This window comes from Pundamilia nyererei, unplaced genomic scaffold, assembly GCF_000239375.1.
Source record: "Pundamilia nyererei isolate P.nyererei 1_Seehausen unplaced genomic scaffold, PunNye1.0 scaffold00081, whole genome shotgun sequence".
In the NCBI taxonomy this organism is placed as follows: Eukaryota; Metazoa; Chordata; class Actinopteri; order Cichliformes; family Cichlidae; genus Pundamilia; species Pundamilia nyererei.
In genome coordinates, this window is record NW_005187482.1 from 2,679,781 (window position 1) to 2,706,320 (window position 26,540).

The window sequence follows — 26,540 nt, forward strand, 5'->3', positions numbered from 1 at the left end:
GAAACAAGCAAGCTCTCCTGGATGCCAGTGTACCCACCAAATCCTTCTGCCTGAAGAATGACTTGGCCACCTCCACAGCTCTCTCTGCCTGTTCAGTGATACAACTTTTAAAACTTTTCACTAGCTGCCCTGATATGGAGGGGATGCCAATCCTATCTAAGAAAGATGGAATTTGTCAGCCACTTTCCCCCTTTTTAGCACCATAGAGTTTGATTTGGTGGGCTTAGTGCTCATCCTTGCCCAGGTAAAGGTGAAGTTTCTCAAGGCCTTGCAAGATGTCCTTACCTCCTGGATATTACAACAACATCAGTTAACTCCTGGAACTGATGTTGTTGTAACAGTCAGGTCATCCATAAATGCTCTTATCGGATGACTAAGATGGTACATCTGGTTATAATCCCTTTTTCCTGCCGATGACAGTCTGATGCTTCTGTCCTAGAAGTGACGGTCAACATGAAGATCCTTGCTACTCTGCTCTCCGAAGGGTCCCCAACCTTCTACCTCCTTAGGATGTCTTGAAGGTCAGCTTGTTTCTTCTTTCTTCTCACTACACCTTATATGTTTTTTGAAGGTATGGAGCTCTTGCCTCAGCTGGATCTTGATGGCTCTGGTGTAAGTGGTTCTTGTGTAAGTGGGCTTGGTATCTACTTTCTTGACAACACTGAATCTTTCTGCTGCATAGCCGCAAATTATGTTAGTCATTGTATGGAGTCGGCGGTGTGAAGGCACCTGAAGGCCAGTACTTATGAGTGGATTCAAGCACAGACACAATACAGAGCAGTGTTAAGGTTTTTACAAGTTTTATTGTAAACACAGGAAGAACAACCTGGACCAGAAGCTGCTGTTGACTGTCTACCGCACCTCATTGGAGAGCATGGTTTCCTATTGCCTGGGTGTCTGGCCCACAGATGAGAACAGGAAACATGCACATAGGGTAACACTGCTGAAGAAAATCTTTATTTTTTATTTATTTTATTTATTTTAGCTGTCCTCCGCCACCCTGGAGGCCGTCAATTGCTCCTGTCTCAGGAAAACAAGGGCCATCACAGGTGGCCTCTTGCATCTTGCCTGCCACCTGTTTGACCCGTTGCCCTCCAGACGGTATCTTAGGTTTATAAGGTTCTCACACTTCCAGACTCACAAACAGCTTTCCCCCCTGGGTTATCTGGATTTTAAAAAAGAGATCATTTATCCTTCAGATGCAGATGTACAGCTGAGTCTAAAGGTCTCTCTTTCAAGGATGCCAATGTTAAAATTTTGGATAGAGAAAACAGATGGCTTGAAAGAGGAGTGAAAGAGGAGGTGGCTACGACACCAACAGTCTGATGTCTATAATCCAGCTTTTGAGATCCCTTCCCAGACACCTTAACATATAGCACTCACATCCTGGGCCATTTGACCTCAATAAATAATATAAATTACATGATAGGGTGGGGCTAGGTTTCACTATGGATTCACCTGAAACCTTGGCTGATTGTGTCCCACACCGTTTTCACACCTTGGCTCGTGTGATTAGGTAGAGGATCAATACAGGGTCCATGACCCTCTTGCGGACACTCCCATAGGGCTTAAAATCTGGGACTCTCAACCAATTGCACCTAGAACTGAAGAAGCTTCTTGGATGAGAGGTGAAATGTCTTCAAGAAAACTTAAAGAAGTCCAGACTCTTTTATTTCCAAGCTCCTTAGACTACAATGACCTGGATGACTGAGAACCTTCACAGATACATTTAAAATGCTTCTCCTGACACACTTCAATAATCAGGCTCCATCTTATTGTAAAGACCTCCTAGTCCCATCTCACCCTAATAGTGGTGACTTGTGGTTCTTTAAAAGTATAATGGTAGGCAGAGCCTTCAGCTTTCAGGAGCTTCTACTGTGGAACCTGCACCATCGCTTGCCACGTGGCCAACCCCTGGACAAGCTTCGCCGTCGGCGCTGGACAAGTCAAGGGTGCCGACGTTCTGGGCAGATGACGTTAGTGAGAGCACTAGAGAAGTAAAGGGACGCCTTGAGGAATTATGCGCACAGCAGAGTTCATATGTCTTAAAAGATAGAGGACAGAACCTAGCATGCCAGTGCATGAGGGTTTGGGTAGTGCTTTTTGAATGCAGGATAGATGGCAGAAAAGACTGGCAACACTGTGCCAGGAATGTGCACTGTTATATTTTGTGAAAGATGGATAGATGGAGGGAAACTGGACCAAAACAAAACAGGACCTCCAGGAACCCAAAACAAAACGTCCCTAACACACACAGGAGCCCGTGAACAGTTCAAAACAGAAGTCAGGCGGCTGACCCGGGGGCCGACACCACAGAAGACCAGGATGAGACAGTTTAGGGGGCCGACCACGCAGAAGGCAGTGGCAGCGCGTTAACAGTTCAGGAGGCCGAAGCTGAAGCTGGACCATGCGAGGCTGATGCTGGGGCTGGACCAGGCATGGATGAGGATGCTTGACGCTGCAGGCGTGGATGAGGATGCTGCGAAGCTGAAGCTGATGCTGAAGCTGCAGGTGAGGCTTAAGCTGCAGGTGAGGATGATGTCAATGCTGCAGACGAGGATGATGCTGATGCTGCAGATGACAGCGTGGATGTTGTAGGTGGCAGCGCTGCAGGCGATGGCATGGAAGTCGCAGGCGGTGGCGCTGCAGACGACGGCGCGATAGACGGCGGTGATGGCCGGACGGGCTTCTTGGAAGCAGCAAGCAGCAAGCTGAAGCAACTCCTCGGACCTCCCAGCAAAAGCAGGATGCTGGAGCAGTTTCTCGGACCCCCCAGCAGAAGCTGCCAATGATGGTTATGGCTGGACGGGCTCCTCGGACCCCCCAGCGAAAACAGTCACAGAACCAGCAGGCACGTGGGCTTCTGGCACACATGAGACAAAATCAGCAGGTGTAGGAGCAGACACACACTATAAATACACACAAGGTAATGAGGGAATGACACACAGGAGGGGAGCACAGCCGAACCTAATTCACAAGACGAGACACAGACCTACAAAGTAAAACAGGAAACACACAGACTGTTTTACAACACAAATTCGGGGATACGAACAGAGCACAGAGGACAGACACAGGTAGGGCTGATAAAACACGGAAGCACCAAACCCTGAGAACTAATACAAAATTAGAATTAACACAAAACACAAGATGAAACCAAAAGGAAACACAAAACACTGGGTCACCGACCCAGGACCATGACAATCTCTAATAATCGGCTATGTACCACAGGACTTCATGCTGGCTGTAGTTAAACCTTTACTCAAAAAGCCATCTCTAGCCCCAGCTGTCTTAGCTAATTATAGGCCAATCTCCAACCTTCCTTTCATATCAAAAATCCTTGAAAGAGTAGATGTCAAACAGCTAACAGATAATCTGCAGAGGAATGGCTTATTTGAAGTTTCAGTCAGGTTTCAGAGCTCATCACAGCACAGAAACAGCTTTAGTGAAGGTTACAAATGATCTTCTTATGGCCTCTGACAGTAGACTCATCTCTGTGCCCTTACTGCTAGACCTCAGTGCAGCGTTCGATACTGTTGACCATAATATCCTATTAGAGCGATTAGAGCATGCTGTAGGTATTACAGGTACTGCGCTGCAGTGGTTTGTATCATATCTATCTAATAGAATCCAATTTGTGCATGTAAATGGAGAGTCCTCTTCACACACTGAGGTCAACTATGGAGTTCCACAGGGTTCAGTGCTAGGACCAATTCTGTTTACATTATACATGCTTCCCCTAGTCTTCATTAGAAGACATAGCATACATTTTCACTGCTATGCTGATGACACCCAGCTCTATCTATCTATGAAGACAGATAACAAACACCAATTAGTTAAACTGCAATTAGTTAAAGACATAAAGACCTGTATGGCCGCTAACTTTCTGCTTCTTAATTTAGATAAAACTGAGGTTATTGTACTTGGCCCTGGAAATCATAGAAATATGGTATCTAACCAGATTCTTACTAACAGTGTTACTAAAACCATTTAACTCAGTTACATCACTGCCACATTAATCCCAGAAGCACTTCGGTATAAGATGAAACTCCACAGATACAAAGAAAAAGAAGAATGGAAGCCAAAATCAGTAAGGATGTTAGTTAACTAATGATAAAGAGGTACAACAGGGTTTCCATAACAGAGGGTCTGGAATATGCCACACAGAGACTCACAGCTCTGGTCACTTAGCTCAAGAGATATACCAGAGAAGCAGAGGCCAAAAGAATAAATGGCCTGGTCTCCAAAGATCCATCCATGGTGTATTGTCAGCTTCAAGGGCAGACCTACCCAGAAATGAAAATAAGCAATATTAGAAGAACATCTGAGAGAAAAAGGTGTCCCACTACACCAATGCCAAGTGGCTGGTGGGCCTAAGAGTAGGAAAAAAGCAACCTCACAAAGGAAGGTATCCAACAACAGCATGAAGAGTTGGAGAGCACCAGGACCAGACATTGTCCCACAACTACTGAATGAAGAAGCTAATAGCAATCTATGGATTGCAGTACAAATAAAATGTCTGCTAACAGTATGTACTCATTCATACTGTCCAACACAGGGCAGAACAATAGCTATCAAAGGGGTAAAACAACATCAAGCTATTGGCCAATTATCTGCCTCTCCACAACATGGAAGCTCCTCTCAGATATCGTAGCAACCAAGTTGAATAAGCACATGAGTGAGATATGAGCACACTTCAGAGACATATTGCAAAAACAACAACAACAACAACAACAACAACAACAGGGCGTAAAGCCCCAGCTATTGGTTCACAGAACAGTTGACCAGACAGACCCGAGCATTGTCTGTATTGGCTACAAGGCACTCTGTGACTCAATGCACAGCACATGGATACTGGAGTCCTTAGCACTACACAAGGTTAATAATGCACTTATAACATTCATCAGGAACTCAGTATTGAACGTGGAAGACAACACTGAAGGCCAACTCCAAGGCACTATCTACCTTCAAGTGCAGAATATACCAAGGTCCCTGCAGCTATTCCGCATAGGCCTCAACCCCCTAAGCCAGCTCATCACGAAGAGTGGAAGAGACTGGAATATACATTCAGGACTAGAATGACCATCAGATACCTTGTGTACATGAATAACATCAAGCTGTATACTACTTCAAGTAAGACATTAACTCACCTTCAATACATATGCCCCACTAGTCATCAGATACCCAGCTGGAATAATAAGTTGGCCAGAGGAGATAAATCCCACTGAAGCCAGACCAAGAAAAAAACCCAAAAAACATGACATTTCTTTTCTTTGTATTTTCTACTTATTTGGGGCAAGAGTAACAATAATCTTTGTATTTTTATTCAAAGAACCCCATAGATTTTTATATTTAATCATACTTCAGAAGTAATTTTAGCATTAACTTCATGTAGTAGAATTAAAGGTGTCTGTAACAGAACCTTTAAACCTAGTTCACACTTTAAACCTGGTGAGGCGTGATTGCAGATGTCACTCAGGTGCATCTGTGGTCCATGCAGCGGCACCGCAGACCACGCGCCTCCACATATCATATAAACTCCAATAAATAATCAGAAGAGTTTTTGCGGCGGCATCCTTCCGTGTCAAGAAGTGATGTTGTAACATTCAGACAGGTGTTCTTTCAGGTATGCCAGCATCAGTGTGCATGACTGAGAAGTCCTGTCCATGAGTGGCAGTCTCAATCGCATGCGTCGCAGACACAAGGAGACGTCTGATGAGGCTGGTGTTTGTCTGCCTCCCTTCTGGCTCTCTTTTCAGAGATGTGTGCAGCCCTGTTTTCCTCTGCCTTTTCCACTCCCCTCCTGACAGTGAGGCGCCAGACTGAGCGATCAAGTGTGCCGGGTTTCCATGCCATGGTATTTATGCTGCACAGTTTCATGTCTTTTTTACAGACATCTTTAAAGTGCAGCCATGGGTGCTTGGTCTTGCTTGGTCGCAAGCCCTTCATCAACTCGCCAGATCCTTCAAGGATGCAGCCAAGTTCCATTTGACTGATGTGGCCAAGACAATGAAGGTGCCACTCACAAAGAAGGGCAAACATGCTGTCCATGTTTGTGGATTTCAGGACCTCTGAATTGGGCACTTTGTTTAGTCTTTGAATCCACAGAATGCACTGCAGGCACCTCAGGTGGAAGTTTTCTCTCATGCCTCATGTAGTTGGTCGAGGCTTCACTGCTATAAAGAATGATTGTAGGTTGTACCCATCTATAGCGATGTTTTGGGGGGTGATCTTTACCCCGTGCCATGACTTGCATCTTCTTTAAACTTACAGCAAGCCTGAATTCCTTGTAAGCATAGAAGAGACAAGTAACAAGCTGTTTCAGGTGTCTTCCTTGTGGGATGTTAAGCCTGTGTCATCAGCAAAGAGCAACTCAAGTATAGAGTAGAAACAGTGTGTGGATAACATGGATGTAGACTCCACTGTGTTTGTGTTTTAGTGAAGGGGTAACCATGTGATGAATACATACGGGCTTGCTCTGGTCTGTCCTTGGCTGATGCTGATTGTGCTTCTGTAAAAATCCCTTAATAATACAGCTAAGTGAATTGATTTGAAAATTTAGAGCCAAAATGGGGAAAACGACGACAAACACAGGCAGTATGTGGGCTGAATGTGTGTGAGAGAGGCAGAGACTTTGATGTGAGGGGTGGGATGGTAGGGGGTGCATTGGAATTATGTTTTTTGTTACATTCAGCATGAACAAAATGTGTGGTTTTAACCATGGTCACATGTTTGAGTGACTCTCTGCTGCCAGCCATTCCTTTTTCTTTCCTTTTTTTATTTGAAAATATTAATTTCAAGTAAACCGATATGAATCAGTATGCATTAGAACAGTATCCAGAATCACAAGCAATAGATTACATGTTGTTTCTGTTCCACAAACTGTCCTGAGCTGTTGTTGGTCTGTTAAAGATCCATATGCAAACTGTATACCATTAAGGATATTTGGAATGGATATTTGCAGTTAATCAATCAATCAATAAAATATACAGTACTGTGAAAACAGTGGGGAGCCACCCCTCATTACATTTTGCTTCCAAGGAGATGTTCTGGTGGAGTTGCTCTCCGGGGTTTTTGAAGACCTTTCAAACCATAACAAAATCTCTTGTTTGTTAGGCAACTGTTCGGCCACCGTCATATATAAATCAGTTAAGCATAAAAAGGCACACACCACAAGAGACAAAACAGTACTGTATCTACATATAAAAAATAATAGAACAGACAGACAGAATCGGAGACACTGACACACTAGATGAGAGATGGATCTGGCTGATCACTTGATCTACTACTACTTGCTGAAGAAATAGTCTCAGTGGAATGGTGGCATTCAAGAAGCCATTCCTAATAAAGGGAAATAGGGACAAAAGGATAAGTAACCAAAATTACACACAAACTGGACTGGACGTTATTTGGAGCAGGTGGAGTGATGAATCCAAATTCAATTTCTTTTGACTCAAATATTTATTATCTGTTTGTTAACAGGTATGGACTGTACAGAGAGTACCAAAAGGCATCGTCATGGCTGCATTTCTGACAAAGTTTTGGATGTCAAAACTGATGATAATGATGGATCACGATGGAATAATATATCACCATTCAGCAGTATTTTTGGTTAGCTCCCATCAATTAGTCTTAGGCCCCACTTCTATGTATCAAATTACAGGTAGTGATCTTTTTCTACTTTCCAACCTCATTGAAACATATAAACTCCTGGCTGCACACACACTGGCTTTAACTTCTGTCAGGATGTAGGCTTTTATACATTTATTGCTGCTAGTGCTCCTGTTGTGTGAAATGGGTGTGGAGGAGCATGGTGAGGTCACATGGCTACTAGTTTTTCTGTCTGTTCACCCATTCCAGTTTGTTGCAGTAATCAGAATCAGAATGCTTTATTGATCCCTAGGGGAAATTATTTTGGTTACAGCGCTCACACCTATGGGCAATCTAGATTAATCAATTAACCTATCCCCAATAACTGCATGTCTTTGTACGGTGGGAGGAAGCCAGAGTACCCGGAGAGAACCCATGCAAGCATGGGGACAACATGCAAACTCCACACAGAAAGCCCCTGGCCTGATGGTGGAATTGAACTCAGGACGTCAACAGCGCTAACCTAACATTACTGGCCTTACGGATCAGTTTATTGTAACTTAACAGAGCGAAGAATTTCTACAATTCTCCCCCATTTTGTCTCTTTCCCTTGTAGCTAACTGATGATGGATCTGTTCAGCAGAGGGGAGCTGGGGCTGCTGGGAGGAGGAGAGGGCCTCAGAGATGATGTGGCTGCGCATGGCATCCGCTGGCCACCCAGTCGTCTGCCAGAAGACATGTATCCGCCGTCTGGATTGGCCCTGGCTGCTGCCTACCATGACATCAAGCTCCGACTAGCCAGTCTGGAGAGGGAGAACAGTAGCATTAAAAGGAAACTCGAACACTACGAAGTCAAGGTGGAGAGCAGCAGGCACACACACATATCCACACATCCTAGACCCCATACACAAAACAGCATACAGTAACATTTCTGTGTTGGGAATGCTTTGTTTGTGCCCTGTCCCCCAGTTCCCTATGATTACTGAGTTTGGAGAGGAGACAATACTGTGTTGTTCCTGTGAGCCCATCATCAAAGATACCAGCACTATTCAGTCACAGACCACCAACCTACAACAGAGGATCAACTCCCTCACTCAGGAGGTAAAATTTGACATGCAGTACTCTTCAACTTATATGAGTGGGTTGTCTTAGTCATTTTATATGACACCAGTTAGATGTGTCTGGTCAAGTCTCTTATGTGAATCATGTTGAGGTTTTTTCTCTGTCAGCCTTGTTTGGATTTTTTGTAATCTGACAAATAGTGAACACACAGCTGAGAATCAGGCAAAACAGTGATGAGACATATACCAGACTGTTATGATGTTGCACAGCAGTCAGGACCACAAGCACTGTACTTGCACAGTGAAGCTCTAATTCAAGGAGTTTAAGAGAAATATTACATTAACTGTTCAGGAAGTCTCTCATTTTCAGATTTGATTAACTATCATGACCTCATTGACATACTTCAGATCCTCAGACTGAAAAAAAAATGCTAAAAAAAAGTCCTAGGGGTTACCTCTTGGAACCGCAAAGCAATAACACAGATTTGAGCCATGGCAAATGTCTCAGTAACTAGGAGGCCTTCATAATGGGAGAAACCTTTCTCCTTTTAAAATGTAAAATTATATCATAACATATCTTTCTGAAATTTAGATACCTGTAGTATACTGTATTTCATTTGGAATTAATTGAAATTGTTAGAAATAATTTTTCTCAGCTCCAAAAGAGCAAAGAGAGAGAAGAGAGACTGGAAGAAGTCATCCAAGCTTACGAGAAGATTCACCTGGAGAAAAGCAATGTCCAGAGAGACCTAGACAAAATGGTAAATACATACAAACATAATAATGTGTTTTGTACTGTTAAACACATTTTGTGCTGAGGTATTTCCTAGCAGATTGGGTTTCAGTTGCAATTTGCTGTGTTTCCATTTGTGTGAGACAGACAACTCTAGTGGAGCAGCACGTGGACAGGATCCGCATCCTCGAATCAGCTCTCAGGCAGAGAGATAGTTCCCTGCAGAAACTCAGCACTGAGCTGCACAGCAAAGACTTACATAAGTCTCAACTCCATGCCAGTCTAGACATACCGAGAGGTGGGTTCTTTATATATCAGGGGCACATCTGCTTAAATAAATGTCTATGGTAGCAGTAGGAGAAATATCCTAATCCATAAAGTGCAAGTAAAAACTATACTGTTTGTAACTGTCATAGTTATAGTTCAGGATTTCCATTTATTTAAAATCTGTCACATTCACAAATTCATTGCTTTACATATTCTATTCCCGCTATTCTTCTGTACCAACAGCAGGGCGGGGCATTCCTGATGAATGCTATAGAGCACTATTAGCCTTGTACAGTGTGTGTGTGGCATTGGGTCATAGCCTGTCTTGTAGTCAATCCAAGCAATGCTGTCTGGTCTTCTCCACTATCGGAGGGCGATGGCCCTCTAGTATGCACTCCGCGCTCATGTGTTTACTCATGTGCCTATTCAGCTTGGTTGCTATGCCTTAGTGGAGCTTCTATGTTGTGAAGATGCAGGCAATTAGCAGGTTTGATGGTACTGGACCGTTTTGAGGATCCTTCATGATTACGATTGTTCTTCCATTCGTTAGTCAAACACCTTAGTAGTGCTGCCAAGCATCCTTGGTCTGCCTGTCATAGTGTGGATGTTTGGGGAGTTTGAGACCTGTTTTTTCCAACCTTGGAAGACACGTTTTCCTTTTCTCCTCCATTTGGGGCGGAGCTGGTCTCTGCTGTGGTCTAGGTACACCTGCTCATCATAGGGCTACAATAAAGTGAGGGTATTTAAGGACCAACTTGAACCTTCATTCTTGGAATTAACTCTGCTCTCTGCTCGGATTCCTGTTCAGTCCTTTCCTAGTTTGATTTTCAAAGACATAATTCAACAAAGGAATCCTTTCTTGCAATGGAACAATTGCTAGGGCATGATCCGGACAGCAGGAGGTAACAGCGAACAGAGTTGACCACCCACAAAGTTCTGGGACACACTTTCGGGTGAGGTCAGAAGCTGGTCAGCTAAGCAAAGTTTAAAAGAGCCTGCAGTAATAACAAGCCAGCCCCAAGTACTGCTTCATCTCCTTTTTGGTTTTGGTGACATAGTGTCACAGCGGGGTGCGCCGGTGTGTTTGTTGGAGCGGACCCAAAAGCAGACACTGGAGGCAAGGAGCTGGTTTGCAAACTGAAGGTGAGCCTTTATTTCGGCTGAAAACATGAAACTATGAAACACCAAGCATAACTATGATAAATTATGTTGAACCTATGACTGACCATGATAACAAAAGGTAAAACTATGACTGTGACTAGATGACATGAGGAAAATTGGCAGACGTCCTGACAATGAACAGTAATAGACAAAGGACTTAAATACACACATGAGGTGATCAGGGGAAGTGGAGACACATGAGGAAACAGCTGACTAGGATGAACATAATGATGCACAGGAAATGTAAACTAAAACACAACGACATGAAAACTGGACTTTCAAAATAAACAGGAAAACATGACACCACACAGGCATGACAGCATTAACCAGGCAGAGCAGAAACATGACACATAAGACACAATAAACAACAATGGGAACTCTGTGGCTCCACTCTGCTCCAACAGCACCAATTCATAGTCAATGTGTTGGTAACACTTGTCATGTGTTACCAACACACTTCATCCAGCTCCACTTGGTGAGCTGGATGAAGGGAGCAATACAAGCAATTTATCTCCCAGCAAAAATTATCTTAGGTGCTGCTGATGTTCCTCGGCCTAGAGCAAATTTTCCCATGATAACCTCCCCAGTGTGTATAGCTTTGCTTTTAGGTCCAGAACATATTGAAGTTCATTCTTACCTGAGCTTGGACCTTGCTCCCAGCTTTCTTTAATGACGTCCAGCACCCCCTGTGGCTTCCTGCCAAACAGCATTTCCTTGCTAACGCTGCTCAAACTGGGTTACACTGCGAAATCCAGAGCAGGGAGATATATGTGAAGCTGTCATTTCTTTTTTTCATTTTCATTTTTTTGTTTTTTTTTTCCAGATGGTCCAGGGCCGACACTGCAGAGCTCCTGCAGTCTGGATGCCCTTCTGGACCTGAAGGTGCAGCAGCTGGAGGCTGAGCTGGAGGGTGCGCAGAACCAGGCTGAGGGGGCTTTTCAGAGAGAGAAGGCAATGAGGGCTGAGGTCCAGAGGCTGCAGCACGAGGTAGCAAAGCTGCGGGAAGCACAAAGACAGGTACCTCTCAATTGCTTTAAATGCTTAACTGGCCATGATCAAGTACAGATGGACTGCAGGACATTGTGATCTCACAACTGCTGTGGGTCAACAAAGCACACTTAGGCAGTCATGACTAAGGTGCTGCCATGCAGCCACGCTTTAACGTTAAAGCTTATAAGCTGCACTATTGTCCATTATATGTCAGGTTATTTTAAAACAAATTCAACAAACAAATTACACTCCTGGACTGCCACTTGCTGCAGTCTTTCAGAGTTATTGTGGTAAAAAAAAACAAAACCCTTAAATTAAAATAAATGAATAAATCTTCAGAAATTGTTAGAATACGATAATACGAGGATACTGAGGAAAGGTTTTCAATCATTTATCCCATGCATAGACTTTAAGCTTTATTTTACATACTCCCAAATATTAATTTATAATAATATTAATTTATAAACATTTATCATTTTCAGTCACATCTCGTGTTTTCCTTCAGTGATTGGTAGTTCTAACCACAGATCCTTGTGTGTCTGTGTCAGTCACAGGACCTGTCTTCTCACTGTGAACACTGTGACGTAGAATGGATAAAGAAAGCCGGCGATGAACAGTAAGTCTAATTACAAAGAATATTTAAATAGAAGTCTATAGTTCATTGTCTTATGCGTGTGTCTGTGTGTGTGTGTGCTCCAGGGTTAACCTGGCATTAGCTTACACGGAGCTCACAGAGAAGCTGGGTCATGTTCGCTGTCTGGCTGCAAAGCAGAGTGACCTTCTGCAGCATGTCTCACAGGAGTCTGGTAAGCAACCTGAACGAGTGACTAATTTGTGGATTTTGTGGTAGAATATTTGTCAGAGAGACTTGTCCTGTAGATATGCTAAAAGTCTCTACCAGCTTGAAAGTTTTTCATTTTAATTGCATGTACTGTACCCACTTACTGGAACAGTTTTTGTACTGAGGCTCAAGTGTTACTGTGAAACAGTAATAAACATCTTTCTTTCATCTTAGTCAATAGCTGATAGTTTATAGCAACTCATGTTAGCTGTGGAGTTGTTGGATCATGATGAAAGAGTTCAAACATCCTCTGTTTACATCAGACTGCAGGAGGTATAATCAGCCTTCTGTATAGATGACCATACCGTGACCACTGCAACTTCTACTTGGATTCTACTTGATTGGAAGCTATGCAGTAACTTGTTGGACACATGTCAGCACCCACAGTAAACTTAAGTGAACTATCTATGGGACAAACCCTATAGTCACTAATTTAGCTATTGATTTTGATTGATTTTGATAGTCTTTGCAATTCTTACACATTTAAGCAGAAGTTGTTTTCAGGTCTGTTATTTCCTTTCTTCATTCATCTTTCTCTTGCTCTTGCACAGCTCCTCAGCATCTCTCTCCAACCTCTTCCCAGCGTGCCTCACTCTCCCCTGACAGACTCCTCCCCACTCCCCCATCTCCTATGTCCTCAACTGAAGGGTCCATCTCCTATTCCCATCAGCAGACTAGCAGCCGCCTACGAGCTAAGTTCCAGGGTCGCCGAAGTTACTCAGAGGTTAGGTTACACATTTTAGTAGAACATGAAAATGACAACTACTTTGTGAAATATTTTTATGTATTTTATTTTGTACTGATCCTTGCCTCCTGTTTCCAAGGTATCTGACACATCAGTCAACCAAAAGCCCCCAGTTCATCTGTTAAGGGACCCAGTATCTACGCTTCCCAAACCCAGGCACGTCCATGGGGACATGCAGGCTTACGGTCAAACCAAAAGTCAGCTCTGTACCTCACTGGTGGGTTTGGTCAGACCAGCATCAGCTCATGGAGCTGGAGTGGAGAGAGGAGGAGGAAGGGGCGTAGAAAGGTGTGGTGACAACAGCCTGAGCAGCAGTCCTTGTCACTGTGTTCTCGACCTGGACTTTCCTGTGGCTGCTGAGGTGAGAAGTAGAACTTGTATTCACTTAGTTCTTGTTTTTCAGATGTTATGATGAAACAATGGTTTGTAACCCATTTTAGCAGTGAGTGCTGGGTGCTCTGGCCATTACCAGTCCATAGTCCATAGTTTATTTGAAGATTTTATGACGCTTGAGCATGCTGAGTTAGACAAATCAAGATGAGGTATTTTAGTGTCAAATTTTCTCTTTTTGGTTACCCTTGATATTTTAGATGTAGTGGGCTTCAAAGTAGTCTTCCACTGATGGCCATATTCCTATTTGGCTTCACTAGATAAAACTTGCTGACCTATTGCTAGTGTTTGCTAGCACTAACATTCTTGGTAATGCAGACAAATGGCTTGATGCACAATGTAGCAGCTAGCTAATGGAGTCTGTGTTGTGCTAGGAACTGGTTGTTTGTTCAACTTAGTAAATAGTGGATTCGTTTCTAAGCTGCCTTTGGCTAGTGGATTATCAGAGAAAAGTAATCACTCTGATAATCATTTAGTCATTTTTGATGTAACATGATAGTTACATCAAAAATGACTACTATTCTGCCAAACTACAGTATCTACTTAACCCTACTTTTCTTCTCATGAAGGTTCACCACTTCTGTCACACTGATGAGCCAACTGAACCCACGCCACTGGTAACACCACCTCAGTCTTCAGATGATGAAGAGGTGATGATAATGATTCTGATGTTTACTGATTTTCATCTAGAGTTAGAGGTCATATTGAAGATGTGTGGGGTTGTGTGCTATGTAAATTTACAGGACGTATGTACATATCCATCGCCCGTTGCCAGCCCACCTCATACTCTTGGTGCTGTTAGGACTGGTTCATCGTCACCTAGGGAACAGCCCCTTCACTCCTCTTTCCAGTCTCCAAGGAAACAGTCCCACCATCCCTCTTTCTCAGCCCTTGAGGGCCCTACCATGCTCTCATGCCATCTGCCTCCCTACGTGAACACTGAGCATGCTCAGTCATGGCCATCTATTAATGTGAGTAGAAAACAATATTGGGGATTACATGAAGCTATTAAGAGATTTCCTGCAGACCCAACACGCTCAGTGCTGCAGCTCAAAAGAAGTCCCACTGAAGCACAAAACCCCTCTGTTACCTCGGGTAATTTAATTTGTTTAACATGCTGAAGATTATGTTTGTATAATTTGTGTATGGAAAAAAAATGTAAGTTGCTTTAAAAAGACATTCCTGTATTCCTTTTAGCTGATGCCACAGAGAAATAAATCTGCCTGTTTAGTTTGTGCAGTAAAGATGAGACACTGAAATATTCTTTTAAACTTGGTAAAAAAAAAGAAAAACACTCTCACAGACACTTGCACAAACTCTTAAGACTCTTAAGACTCTGTAATACAGGAGAAAGTAATATTTAAACCCTGAAATAAGTTAGCAACTTGTATTTCCAGTTCTCCTGGCATAGATGGGCTTTCTTCATGAGGTTTTGTTAGATGCTCGAATAGAGTCTCTGGTTAACTCAAACTTTACCAAGCTCTGGTTCTGATGCAGCCAATGGAGCAGATTGTGCCCATTCAAGACAATGATCCATCCATCATCTTCTTGCTCTTATTAATTTCAGAGTTGCAGGAAGCTGGGGTCCTACCCCAGCTGTCTAGTGCAAGAGTCAGGATAGACCCTGGACAGGCAGCCTACAGTGATTCAAACTTCACCAACTGTGTCATTTTAGAAGCATTCCAAAAGCAGCTTTCCACTCTGCAACACTGGACAGAGCTGGCAAGGAAGGCAGAAAAATCAAACTTTGCATGTGAAAAATTCCCAATGTAATTTGAAGCTCTGCAAAAAATTAGTAATTAGTAGCATCTTCTCAGAAATTTAATGTCACAGATACACACCATTTCTGATAAATATCTGTGACATTGACTCTTTGGCAATGTTGAATATTTTCATTATATTGTTCTAAATGTTGAAGTAAGTAAATAGCCACCCCATTCATGAATTACGTTTTGGTTTGCTCACAAGCGGCTAAATAAGACACTGAATGTCATCACATTAAACAAAGACACACACTTTGTTAGTGTCCAAATATTATCGTTTTGCTTCTTTTCATTATGTTTGCTCTTCTAAAATCATATAACTGTTATGAGCTTGTTGAGATTAGCTTGCCGAAAGCTTCAGTTCAATTAAATCAAGTTTTTTAATTAATGGGATGACTGTGGCTCAGGAAATAGCACATATCATCTGCCATTCGGAAGGCTGGTGGTTTGATCCTCTGCTGCTCCATTTGGCATGCCAAAGTATCCTTGGGCAAGATACTGAAGCTTGAGTTGCTTCCGATGTGCTTATTGGAGTGTGAATACGTGTGTGGAAAAGACAAAATAGATAGAGAGGGGGGAAAAAAGAGTGAGATATAGGCCTATTTAACAACATATACTGTTTACACGAGATAATTTTATTTCCTATATGAATGCTAAATATTTAACTGCCATAAACAGCCATAACTGTACTTGACTGAAAAACACGTCAAGTGAATAACAAATGTACTGCACTGAAACACTCAGTGAGGCTATTAACTGCTCTGTATCAACTCATTGGTTATTTGCAACTTAGCCTACATACCTAATGAGAGGAATGTGCATGGCTCTGTAAACACAGTTCTGTGATGTCTTGGTCATTTGAGGTCAGCTTCAGCCTCAGGTTTGATTCAGATCCAATCTGCTTCTGTATTTTGTGTAGATACGTGATCGTAAATGGAAGGAGAAAGCACATCGCCTTGTCTGAAAGTGCAGGGTATTCCCTGCACAGCTGTATTCAAAAGTGAAAAGTTTCTGCTGTCTGCTATTCTGTACAGTTCTCCTTCTGATACTTCCTGTTTGGAGCCAGGATTGCAATGCTTTTGAACCGTTATTTTTCATTCCTCCACTTGCCATGACGACTTAGTTTGTCAACCCTTTTAGCTACTTGTTAGGCCGGCCTAGTAAGCTTGCCTACTGGCTGATTTAAAAAGGAATATGCCTTTTTCAAAAAAGACAAAACTTTATTTAAACTCAATTTTTGTGATCTTGAATGTTTTTAACATTTTAAATAATCATTTGATCTTAAAAAAGTCTTTGAGACTTTCCAGCAGTGGTACGTGTACCACAGTTTGAGAATGACTGTTTTAGGACTTCCTGATAATAATAAATTACAGTAGTCCAGCCTACAGGTAAAAAATGCATGAACTAGTTTTTCAGCGTCACTCTGAGATAGATGTTTCTAATTTTAGAGATGTTGCACAAATCGAAGAAAGCAGTCCTTAAACATTTGGTTTAATATGAACACTGAAGGATATGTCTTAGTCAGCTCACAGTATTACTGGAGGCCAAGGTAATGCCATCCAGAGTAAGCATGTGGTTAGATAACATATTTCTAAGATTGTCACAGTAAACTCACAGAGTCAAGCACAGGACTCTGTGAGTTTGGAATTGAAATTTCATGGCTTATTTACAACAACCGCCAAGTGCTATGGAGAGAAGGAGGACACCACTCTCCGCTGCAGTCAGACACTGCCAGAAACACACTCGAACTTCCAAACTCACTCTCAGGGATCCAGGGCAGAAACAGGGACAGTGAAATCTATATACAAAGAAACAGGCGAAGAATCAGTAGAATCTATTATCAGTAGAATCAGTATTGACGAAGGCGAAGAGAACATGAGTAGAAAGAGGCTACACTGATGTGAGCAGTACAGCAACAAGGACCACTGAGCCGCCGTAGTGGCCGGACGAGTCAGGTCTGGTTGGGTATCATTTCATAATTAAGTGTGTAAAGAGGACTCCCCATTTACATGAACAACATTTACTATCTATTAGACAGATATTATTCAAACCACTGCAGTGCAGCCCCTTTAATCCTAATAAAATATTGTGGTCAATAATAAAAAACGCAAATCTAGCAGGACAAGTGCAGAGACTCAAGATTCAAAGAGTTTATTCTCATGTGTACAGAAGAAATAACATTTCTCTGTGCAATGAAATTCTTCCTTTGCTGTCCATACACAAATGAGATGAGCCATAAGATCATTTGTAAACTGTAACGCTGTCTCTGTACTGAATTCTGAAATCTGACCGAAACTCTTCAAATAAACCATTTCTCTGCAGGTGATCAGTTAAATCCTTTAACTAATGTTTCAAGTATTTTTAAGATAAAAAAAAAAGCTTGGACATTGGGCTATAATTAGTTGAGGTAGCTGGGTCAGGTGATAGCTTTTTAAGTAATAGTTTAATTATTGCTACCTTAAAGATTTGTGGTAGGTAACTGATTATTAGAGATGAGCTGATCACATTTGAGGAAGCATTAACTAACAGTGGGACTTCTTAGAGAAGTCTTGTAAGAATGGGTCTGCTAGTAATTCCTGAAGTTAACTCAGAAAGATCATTCTGAGAAAACAGGTCTAAAAAATATCAATGATATTTAAAAAGGCTGGACATTATGATGGGTTTGAATCATTTTTATCCAATGAATCTAATTTTATTTGTGGAGAAAATCATGAAGTCATTGCTAGATAAGATTAAAGGAATGCTTGGCTCAACAGACCTCTGACTTTTTGTCAGCTTGGCTACCATGTCGAAGAGAAACAGACTTTTTTTATTTTATTTTCTTGAATCAGTGATGAATAGTAAGATGTTCTAGCTTTGAGGAGGGGGTTCTATTTTTAGAGCAACAAGCTATTTTTAGGCTGATTGAAGCTCTTTTAAATTTGTGATGTGTCATTTTCTTCTCAAGCTAAAGCTTTGGGTTTGCCATGTGACACCCAAGAAACCTAAAGGATTTAAAGACTATGTAAAAAGGAGTGTGCCATAATCTCTCTTAAGATGTGTGTGTAGCACTGGTGGTGCAATTCTAGTAGTGGGCATGGATAGGTCTGTGTAGCACAGGCCTACTGCTGGAACACCGAGACAATTCTACTACAACAGCAAAAGCAAGACGCAAGTCACCAGAGCACTTTGTGTTGCTCGTGCACGACGGAGAGAACTATGACGAGCGCCGTTCCTTCCACTTGAACCCCAGTCACTCTCAGTTAGCTCCCCCTTAGCACTTCTCTTTATTGTGGTTACATGAATATGTATAGGTTCATTAACATACATATGAACAAAGAGTACGTGTGTGTGTGTGTGTGTGTGTGTGTGTGTGTGTGTGTGGTCAAGATGTAACCCTGTGAACGACTCCCCAAAGCTGGTGCTAGGAGCTCAGCGGTCCACCTAAACAAAGGGCTCTTATGCTAAAACAGATACAGAGCAGGTGTCCTCCTATACCATAAATCAGTAAGAGAAGGTACGACTTCTCTCATGACCTTAGGATGTGTGTGCATATGCCAGAGTGCTCTGGGGGCACAAAGAGTCTTTGCAGACTGCTATATCATTATACAATTGATTATATACCTCTAAGCATATATGAGCAATTGTTTCCAAGCATAAATGACAAATCAACAATATAAACCTAACAGGCATATAAGACCTGTTAGTGCTACTTCTAGCCTTCTTTGCACATAGTATAGGCAGTATAATTACCTTTAACCGCAGTATGAGGACAGAAGGGAAATATGGGCCAGATCAGACAACTTCTAGATTCGTAGGTGCTAAGGCCCCCTACGAGCAAGCACTTTGGCTCCAGTGGGAAGGAAAAACTCCCTTTTAAATGGTAAATGGCATGTATTTGTATAGCGCTTTACTAGTCCCTAAGGTCCCTAAGGACTCCAAAGCGCTTTACACATCCAGTCATCCACCTATTCACGCACACATTCACACACTGGTGATGGCAAGCTACCCTGGGGCACACTGCCGGACACTGGCGCTACCGGTCCCCCTGACCACCACCAGTAGGCAACAGGTGAAGTGTCTTGCCCAAGGACACAACGACCGAGACTGTCCAAGCCGGGGCTCGAACCGGCAATCTTCCGATTACAAGGTGAACTCCCAACTCTTGAGCCATAATCGCCCAGGAAGAAACCACCAGCAGAACAAGGCTCAGATCAGATCATGCCCTGCAAGGATTACCAGCATGGTGATGGTGGCTGCAAAATTGTTGTAGACGAGAAGGGAGAGCAAGGAAGGGCAAGAAAAGGAAAACTTTCCCAAATATGACACATATTTTATTCATGATCCATATTTATTTTATTTTATGTCACATAAGTTTCATCAAACTAAATTTTGCTTGGTGCATGCAAAAGGATTTTATGCTGCACATTATTTTAACAAATAAAGTTCAACTATATGAAAGAGAAGACAAAGGCTGATGTGCAGTAGCGGCATATAAAACAAGTCAAGTCAAGTCAAGTCAACTTTATTTGTCAATTCTGCCACATGTACAGGACATACAGAGAATAGAAATTCCGTTACTCTCAAACCCTAGTGATTAAAAAATGCAAATAAAATAATTAAAAAGTAAACATTTAAATAAATACAATACAATTTTACGTATAACAAAAAAAAAAGCTATGCAATATACAATATACAATATTCAAGTAAGGAGGCATAGTAGTGCAAATAGGCAAATAGTGCAAATGGAGATTTAGTAGTGAAATGGGAGTGAAAAGAGGTCAGCGCAGAAGAAATCCACAGTGCATTATGGGAAGTCCCCCAGTAGCCTGAGCCAATAGCAGTGGAAGGGATGGTTCAGGGTCACCTGACCCAACCCTAACTATAAGCTTTATCAAAAAGGAAAGTTTTAAGAGCAATTTTAAATAGGTTGTGTATCTTTTGAACCCAAACTAGGAGTTGGCTCTACAGGAAAGGAGCTTGATTGCTGAGACTCTTCCACCCACTTATACTTTTAGAGATTAAGCCTACAGTCTGAGAGTGAGCTGCTCTTTTGGGATAAATCATCTATTCCAAAGCTATTCTAAAAAGTCTCACTGGCATTTTGTTGAGTGAGCCAGGGCGAGGCTAACTTAAAATATTTAAAAGTATTCTCTGTGATACTTGATCTAAACAATTAATAATCCAAGCTATAAGAAGCTTTTCTACTTCATCATATCACAATTTTCCATCATCGAGAAACTGTGCTGAAGGACTTGTGTTCTCTTTGATTGAAGCTTTATGAAGACTTTATGAAGGATTTACCATTATTGATGGTTAAGCAATTTGACACCTATTCTTTTTTTTCTTCCTAATCTCCACAGTTATGGATGGAATCGGAAGAGAATGCTGCTCGGAGCTGCCCTCTGTGCCAGCTGACCTTCCCAACCAGTTACCCTGATGATGCCCTCATCAAACACATTGACTCTCACTTGGAGAACAGCAAGATCTGACCTTTCATTTTTATTTAAAAAATAATTGTAAGCTCACTTTTCACCAGAGATGTACATAAAGGTTATTTTTGATTGGTTCTTGGTTTGATCCAGGAACGGTTTGAGTAGCCTGCATGAGTCTTTTGCATCACTCCAACCTTTGTATGGCCATTACCCATCTCACTGAAGTGGATAGTCCAATCTAATTGTGAAATGAAAGCATTCACAGGCCACAATTTCCTTTTCAGTAAACACACATGGATTGCATAGTATTTTTCATCAAGCACTATAGGTTTTCTTTCATTCAGAATCAAACTAACATTTGTACATTTAAGAAATTATATATGTTATAGTTGGAACCACTGCAGCTGGCACTCTTTTTGCAGTGCCGCATGTGCTGGCCTGAAAGCAGTCCTGGAAACAGAAGACAATTCAATGTTGTAGTGGATCAAGTTGGCAGTTTGAAAATATACAAACCTTCCTGAGGTCTGATCTGGGTATGAAGAGCACACTTGGTGTGCAAATTTAGACCCGTAGAACCATGGTAGCCACATTAACCCTTTAACATTCTCTGTAAGAAAATAATAATAGAACTATTATTTCTTAGCACTTTTTATTTACCATGGGCAATAATAATATTAATCAGTAATTTGTTTTTAAATAAATCTTGCATGTTTTAATATTGGCTTAAAACACGCTTAAAAATACAAATAAATACAGATTTTTTTTATTAAATGATTCAGGCTTTTCATTTTAGCTCTATTTTATTTTATTTTTTTAACTTTTTAAACTAAAAATGTGATTACAAACTATGTAATGATGTATTGCTAGAAACATGTTTACCAGCATATGTGAGATTGTTAACATGGGACAAACCATCCTCTCCCTGGCCACCTCCTCCAGGTTGTCCGGTTCAACACCAAGGCATTCCCAGGTCAGCCGAGAGATATCTCTCCAGCGTGTCCTAGGCCTCTTCCCGGTGGGACATGCCTGGAACACCTCACCCAGGAGGGGCCCAGGAGGCATCCTTGTCAGATGCCTGAACCACCTCAACTGGCTCCTTTCAATGTGGAGGAGCAGCGGCTCAACTCTGAGCCCCTCCCGGATGGCCGAACTTCTCACCCTATCTCTAAGGGAGAGGCCAGCCACCCTTTGGAGGAAGCTCATTTCTGCCTCTTGTATCCACGATCTCATTCTTTCGGTCACTATCCACAGCTCGTAACAATTGGTGAAGGTAGGGACGTAGATCAACTGTTAAATTGAGAGCTTCGCGTTCACACTCAGCTCTCTTCACCACAACAGACCAGTACAGCGTCCGCATCGCTGTAGTTGCAACACCAATCCATCTGACCATGGGATTACTATTACCTAAACTGTCATGATTTTTACTTATTTGTTTGTTTATTTTTTATTTTTTTACCAAACTTAGGATACTTAATTACTTAAAAATAATGTTGATGACATTATTATTATTATTACTGTTATTATTATTATATCCTTGAAAAAAGGAGCCGTATATTTATTTGTCCTAAGATAATTATTTTGTTTTAAACTTTCATGAAGGAAGTTTAAGTTTTTAAACTTCCACTTAGAAAAAAAAAACAAAGCTCTACCAGCTGCTTGGTAGAACTTGGAAAAAGTTATTTTTCTTTTTTTCTATCAAGTTAGATAATTAAGTAGGACCTAAAATAAAAAAGTCTACTTGAGTGTCATGCCTGGACTGAGCAACAACGTCCGTGTCGGAAAAGAAAGGCCCAAAACTGTAGCCTGTCAGCTGAAGCTTCAAATTGAGGTGTCCAAAAAGCAATGGGTGGCTACATCCGTGTTTTATATGAAGTTTTATATGAAGAGGATGCCCCTGGATATTCAGATAACACAGATGTCCCTTAAGTGGGGACTGGAGGCTGTCTCCAAAGGCGAGTCAATGTGCATGTTTAAATGTCCATATCAAGCAAATAAATGTATGACATTGTACAAACGTTTTGGTCTCTGTGGCTTCTTTCCCCTTCATAACAACTATCATTGGCCACTTATTTATTTATTTATAATGTAACCAATGATGTGAATTTTAACATATGCTGAAGTCGATCTTTTTTATAGAGTCTGGACTGAGTTCATGGTACATACCTTCCTGGTTTAAGCTAAAACGAAAACTTAAACTAAATCAAGATATTTAGTGTTATGTCAACAATTTAAAAATAATGTATGGTAATTTAAAATGTCCTTTAGTTTTATTTACAAATTTTCACAAATCTGCTGGAATATTCATAAATTTATGTAAATGATATAAATCTCCACTAAGAAAATATAGAACTCTTATTATGCTCTCTGCAAGTTGGCTCCTGTGCAGAAGATGTGGACATGCATCCAGAACTATAAACAAATATTTTGACTCTTGGCTGCTATTGTTTTATGGATTACAGACAAACTTAGTTAGCATTAGAGCTGTTACAATGATGAGCAGTAAGGGTTCACTGTCTCGCTGAAGGTCACCAGTACCAGTGTGTTACACCCCGGCCTAGGCAACCGGAGTGCAACACAAAAAATAAAGAAAAATAAAGAAAAAAACACACACAAAAAACCCCCCACTAAGGCTCTCCACCAAAATCCCAAAACGAAAGTATCGACAAATCTATTTACAGCAATTTACAACAAACTATTTATTTACAACAAAACACCAAACTATTTACAACACGGGGGAGATTGCGACCATGACACCCTGAAACACAGGGTTTAAATACATAGAGGGAGCAATCAGGAAAATGGACAACAGGAGGGAAACACAGCTGGGGCAAATTAGAACTGACGAGACAGGGAAACGTAAACTGAAAACACTAAGATAACACAGACTTTCAAAGTAAAACAGGAAACACATAACAGTCACGCCAAAAACAACACACCGACAACACCGAAACGTAACAAGTGCCTGTGAATGAACATATGCTGGCTGCTGGAAGTGGAATGGAAGTTAAATTTAAGCTGATTTACTGAGTGCTGCTGTCACAAAGCTGACAGGAAGGTGCAGGAGAGGTGTGAAGACTCCAGGTTAGCCTCTGTTTGGGTACACCTTCCTTTTATTTCATCGCTGTTTTTTTAATTATTTTTTTTTATTAATTTATATAGCACATTTAATAACAACAAAATGTTGACCTAAGTGCTTTACAAAGATAAAAAGAAAACCCAAAAAACAAAAATTACACAGTAACAAATAACATCAATAACAAATACCTGGTAACAGATGACTAGGTGGATAGATAGGTAACTCTCATGCGGTGTTGAAAGCCAATGAGTAAAAACGTGTTTTAAGATGGGATTTGACACCATTAGACGCTATTAAAGAGCTGAAGGCTGGCAAAGTAGCGGGACCAGACAGACTATGTGCCGAGTTTTATAAAGAATTCAGAGAAATTTTAGGTAGCCCGCTGCTGAACATGTACAATGACTCCTTTAAAAAGGGTCTCTTGCACAGTTCTTTAAGGGAATCCAATATATCCCTTATACTTAAAAAGGGCAAGCTACCTGAAGATTGTCCCTCCTATAGGCCAATCTCTTTGTTGAATGTGGATCTGAAAATCCTCTCCAAGATATTAGCAAAACATCTGGAACTTTTACTCCCCTCGCTTATTAATGAGGACTAAACGGGTTTTATTAAAGGGCGCAATTCATATAATAACATGCGTAGGTTATTGAATATGATCCAGTTCTTCCAACAAAAATCTCTGCCTGGTGTGGTAATTTCCCTTGATGCCGAGAAGGCATTTCACCGTGTTGAATGGTCTTACCTGTTTTTTACACTACATCAATTCGGTTTCAGTGGAAACTTTATAAACTGGATTAAGTTACTTTATAACAATACCTGCTCTGCAGTTCTTACAAACGGGGTGCGGTCCTCCAACTTCCGGATACAGAAGGGAACCAGACAAGGCTGCCCCCTCTCCCCTTTGCTCTTTGCCCTAGCCATAGAACCATTGGCAGAGGCAGTACGAGTTCAGACGGACATACATGGTCTATCTGTAGGACAAAGACAGCATAAGATTATTCTGTATGCTGATGATGTACTTGTTGTGTTGACTCAGCCGGAAACATCAATCCCCTCTCTGGTTGAAACTATTAATAAGTTTAGTGAAATCTCAGGCTATAAAATTAATTTCAATAAATCAGAAGAGACGCCATTGGGCAGTCTGAAACAAAAACTATGGGCCCCTTCTCCATTTCCCTTCACTTGGTCCACACAGGGCTTTACGTATCTGGGGATTAGGGTTACTCACGCCTTTGAACAGATGTATAAAAGTAACTTTACCCCCCTATTTGAGCAGGTCAAACTAGATCTAGAGAGATGGAAGTCCTTACCGTTATCCTGGCTCGGTTGTATTGCTCTTCTGAAAATGAATATTCTACCCAGGCTACTTTACCCAATACAGATGGTTCCGACCCTTTTTCCACATAAAGCTATCCAAACTCTAAATGGCTGGTTCAGCTCCTTTGTTTGGGCAGGGAGGAAACCTCATCTTAAAATATCCACGTTATGTCTTCCATCCTTAAAAGGGGGCCTTTATTTCCCAGATATAAGGAAGTATCAGCTGAGCACCCATATGCGTATAGCTGCCGATTGGGTACAACAGCCTTCTCCTGTCTGGTTGGATATTGAGAGCTCTATGTCTAAATTCCCTTTGAAAAGTTTGCTTTTTGTGGGAAAACTTAAGACCTTAACGATGTTCTGTAGCAACCCACTCACATTATCTACTGTTAAAGCTTGGCGAATGGTTCAAAACATTCGCCAAGCTTTAACTTGGCGAATGTTAAAGCTTGGCGAGGTAAGGTAAGGCGAGGATCGGGGAAATATGCTTGTGTCTCTTTGAACGTGTCAGGAAACGAGCTGCAGCATTCTGGACCAGCTGGAGCCGTGCTAGACAAGACTGGCTAACAGCTGCATATAGAGAATTACAGTAGTCCAGTTGAGATAAGATTGCTGTAGTTAGAGAAGCATTGTGGCAAGCTGAGCTACATCATCCTATGCCCCTCCCACTTTTTTGCATTCACTACTACTACTCTCTAAATGTAGGGTTATAAAATGTCTGTAATATAGTTTGTGTACTATATTACAGACATGTGTAATATAGTACACATGTCTGTACTTGTGTAGAGTTAATGTTATGCTGTGTAGCTTAACATTAACTGTGACACATACATGGTTTCACATGTCTTGATGCATGCTCAATCATCCAGGTAAGTAAATCCCAAAAAGTTGATTCTGTTCATCTGGACGTTTTCAGCGGTAGAAACATTTCATCATCATCCAGGTGACTTCTTCAGTCTCAGCAGACTGCAGGTTTGCCCAACCTTATAAACAGTACAATGACTTAAACTAGCTCACTGAATGATCAGGGGGCTGTGAGGTGAAGCTCAGGATTTATCCAAAGGAGAGCTGCATCATTACAATCTCTTCCATTTATGAACCTGAAATCTGTGTGGAACAGCTAACCAATCACATATGCAGAACAGGACAAACATTATTTACTGTCGTGTAAAACAACAGGCATAAAGCCTGATTC

The 26,540-nt window shown here is 41.5% G+C and overlaps 1 protein-coding gene across 2 annotated transcripts in view; it reads left to right on the plus strand.

Moving 5' to 3' along the window:
• The window catches only part of LOC102194644 (TANK-binding kinase 1-binding protein 1-like), a 30,223-nt gene extending 8,301 nt beyond the window's left edge, over positions 1 to 21,922 (plus strand). Inside the window, exons 2-14 of one of the 2 annotated variants that reach the window (XM_005738105.1) lie at positions 8,204 to 8,444; positions 8,557 to 8,688; positions 9,305 to 9,409; positions 9,529 to 9,679; positions 11,633 to 11,826; positions 12,348 to 12,415; positions 12,499 to 12,605; positions 13,192 to 13,364; positions 13,465 to 13,746; positions 14,345 to 14,425; positions 14,519 to 14,746; positions 20,881 to 21,036; positions 21,892 to 21,922. In XM_005738105.1, the coding sequence (XP_005738162.1) occupies positions 8,211 to 8,444; positions 8,557 to 8,688; positions 9,305 to 9,409; positions 9,529 to 9,679; positions 11,633 to 11,826; positions 12,348 to 12,415; positions 12,499 to 12,605; positions 13,192 to 13,364; positions 13,465 to 13,746; positions 14,345 to 14,425; positions 14,519 to 14,746; positions 20,881 to 21,009 (1,884 nt within the window). In that variant the 5' untranslated portion in view covers positions 8,204 to 8,210 and the 3' untranslated portion in view covers positions 21,010 to 21,036; positions 21,892 to 21,922. Of the gene's footprint in view, positions 1 to 8,203; positions 8,445 to 8,556; positions 8,689 to 9,304; positions 9,410 to 9,528; positions 9,680 to 11,632; positions 11,827 to 12,347; positions 12,416 to 12,498; positions 12,606 to 13,191; positions 13,365 to 13,464; positions 13,747 to 14,344; positions 14,426 to 14,518; positions 14,747 to 20,880; positions 21,735 to 21,891 lie in introns of those variants that run through there. The other variant, XM_005738104.1, reaches the window with a different exon arrangement.
• The last annotated feature ends 4,618 nt before the right edge of the window (positions 21,923 to 26,540 follow it).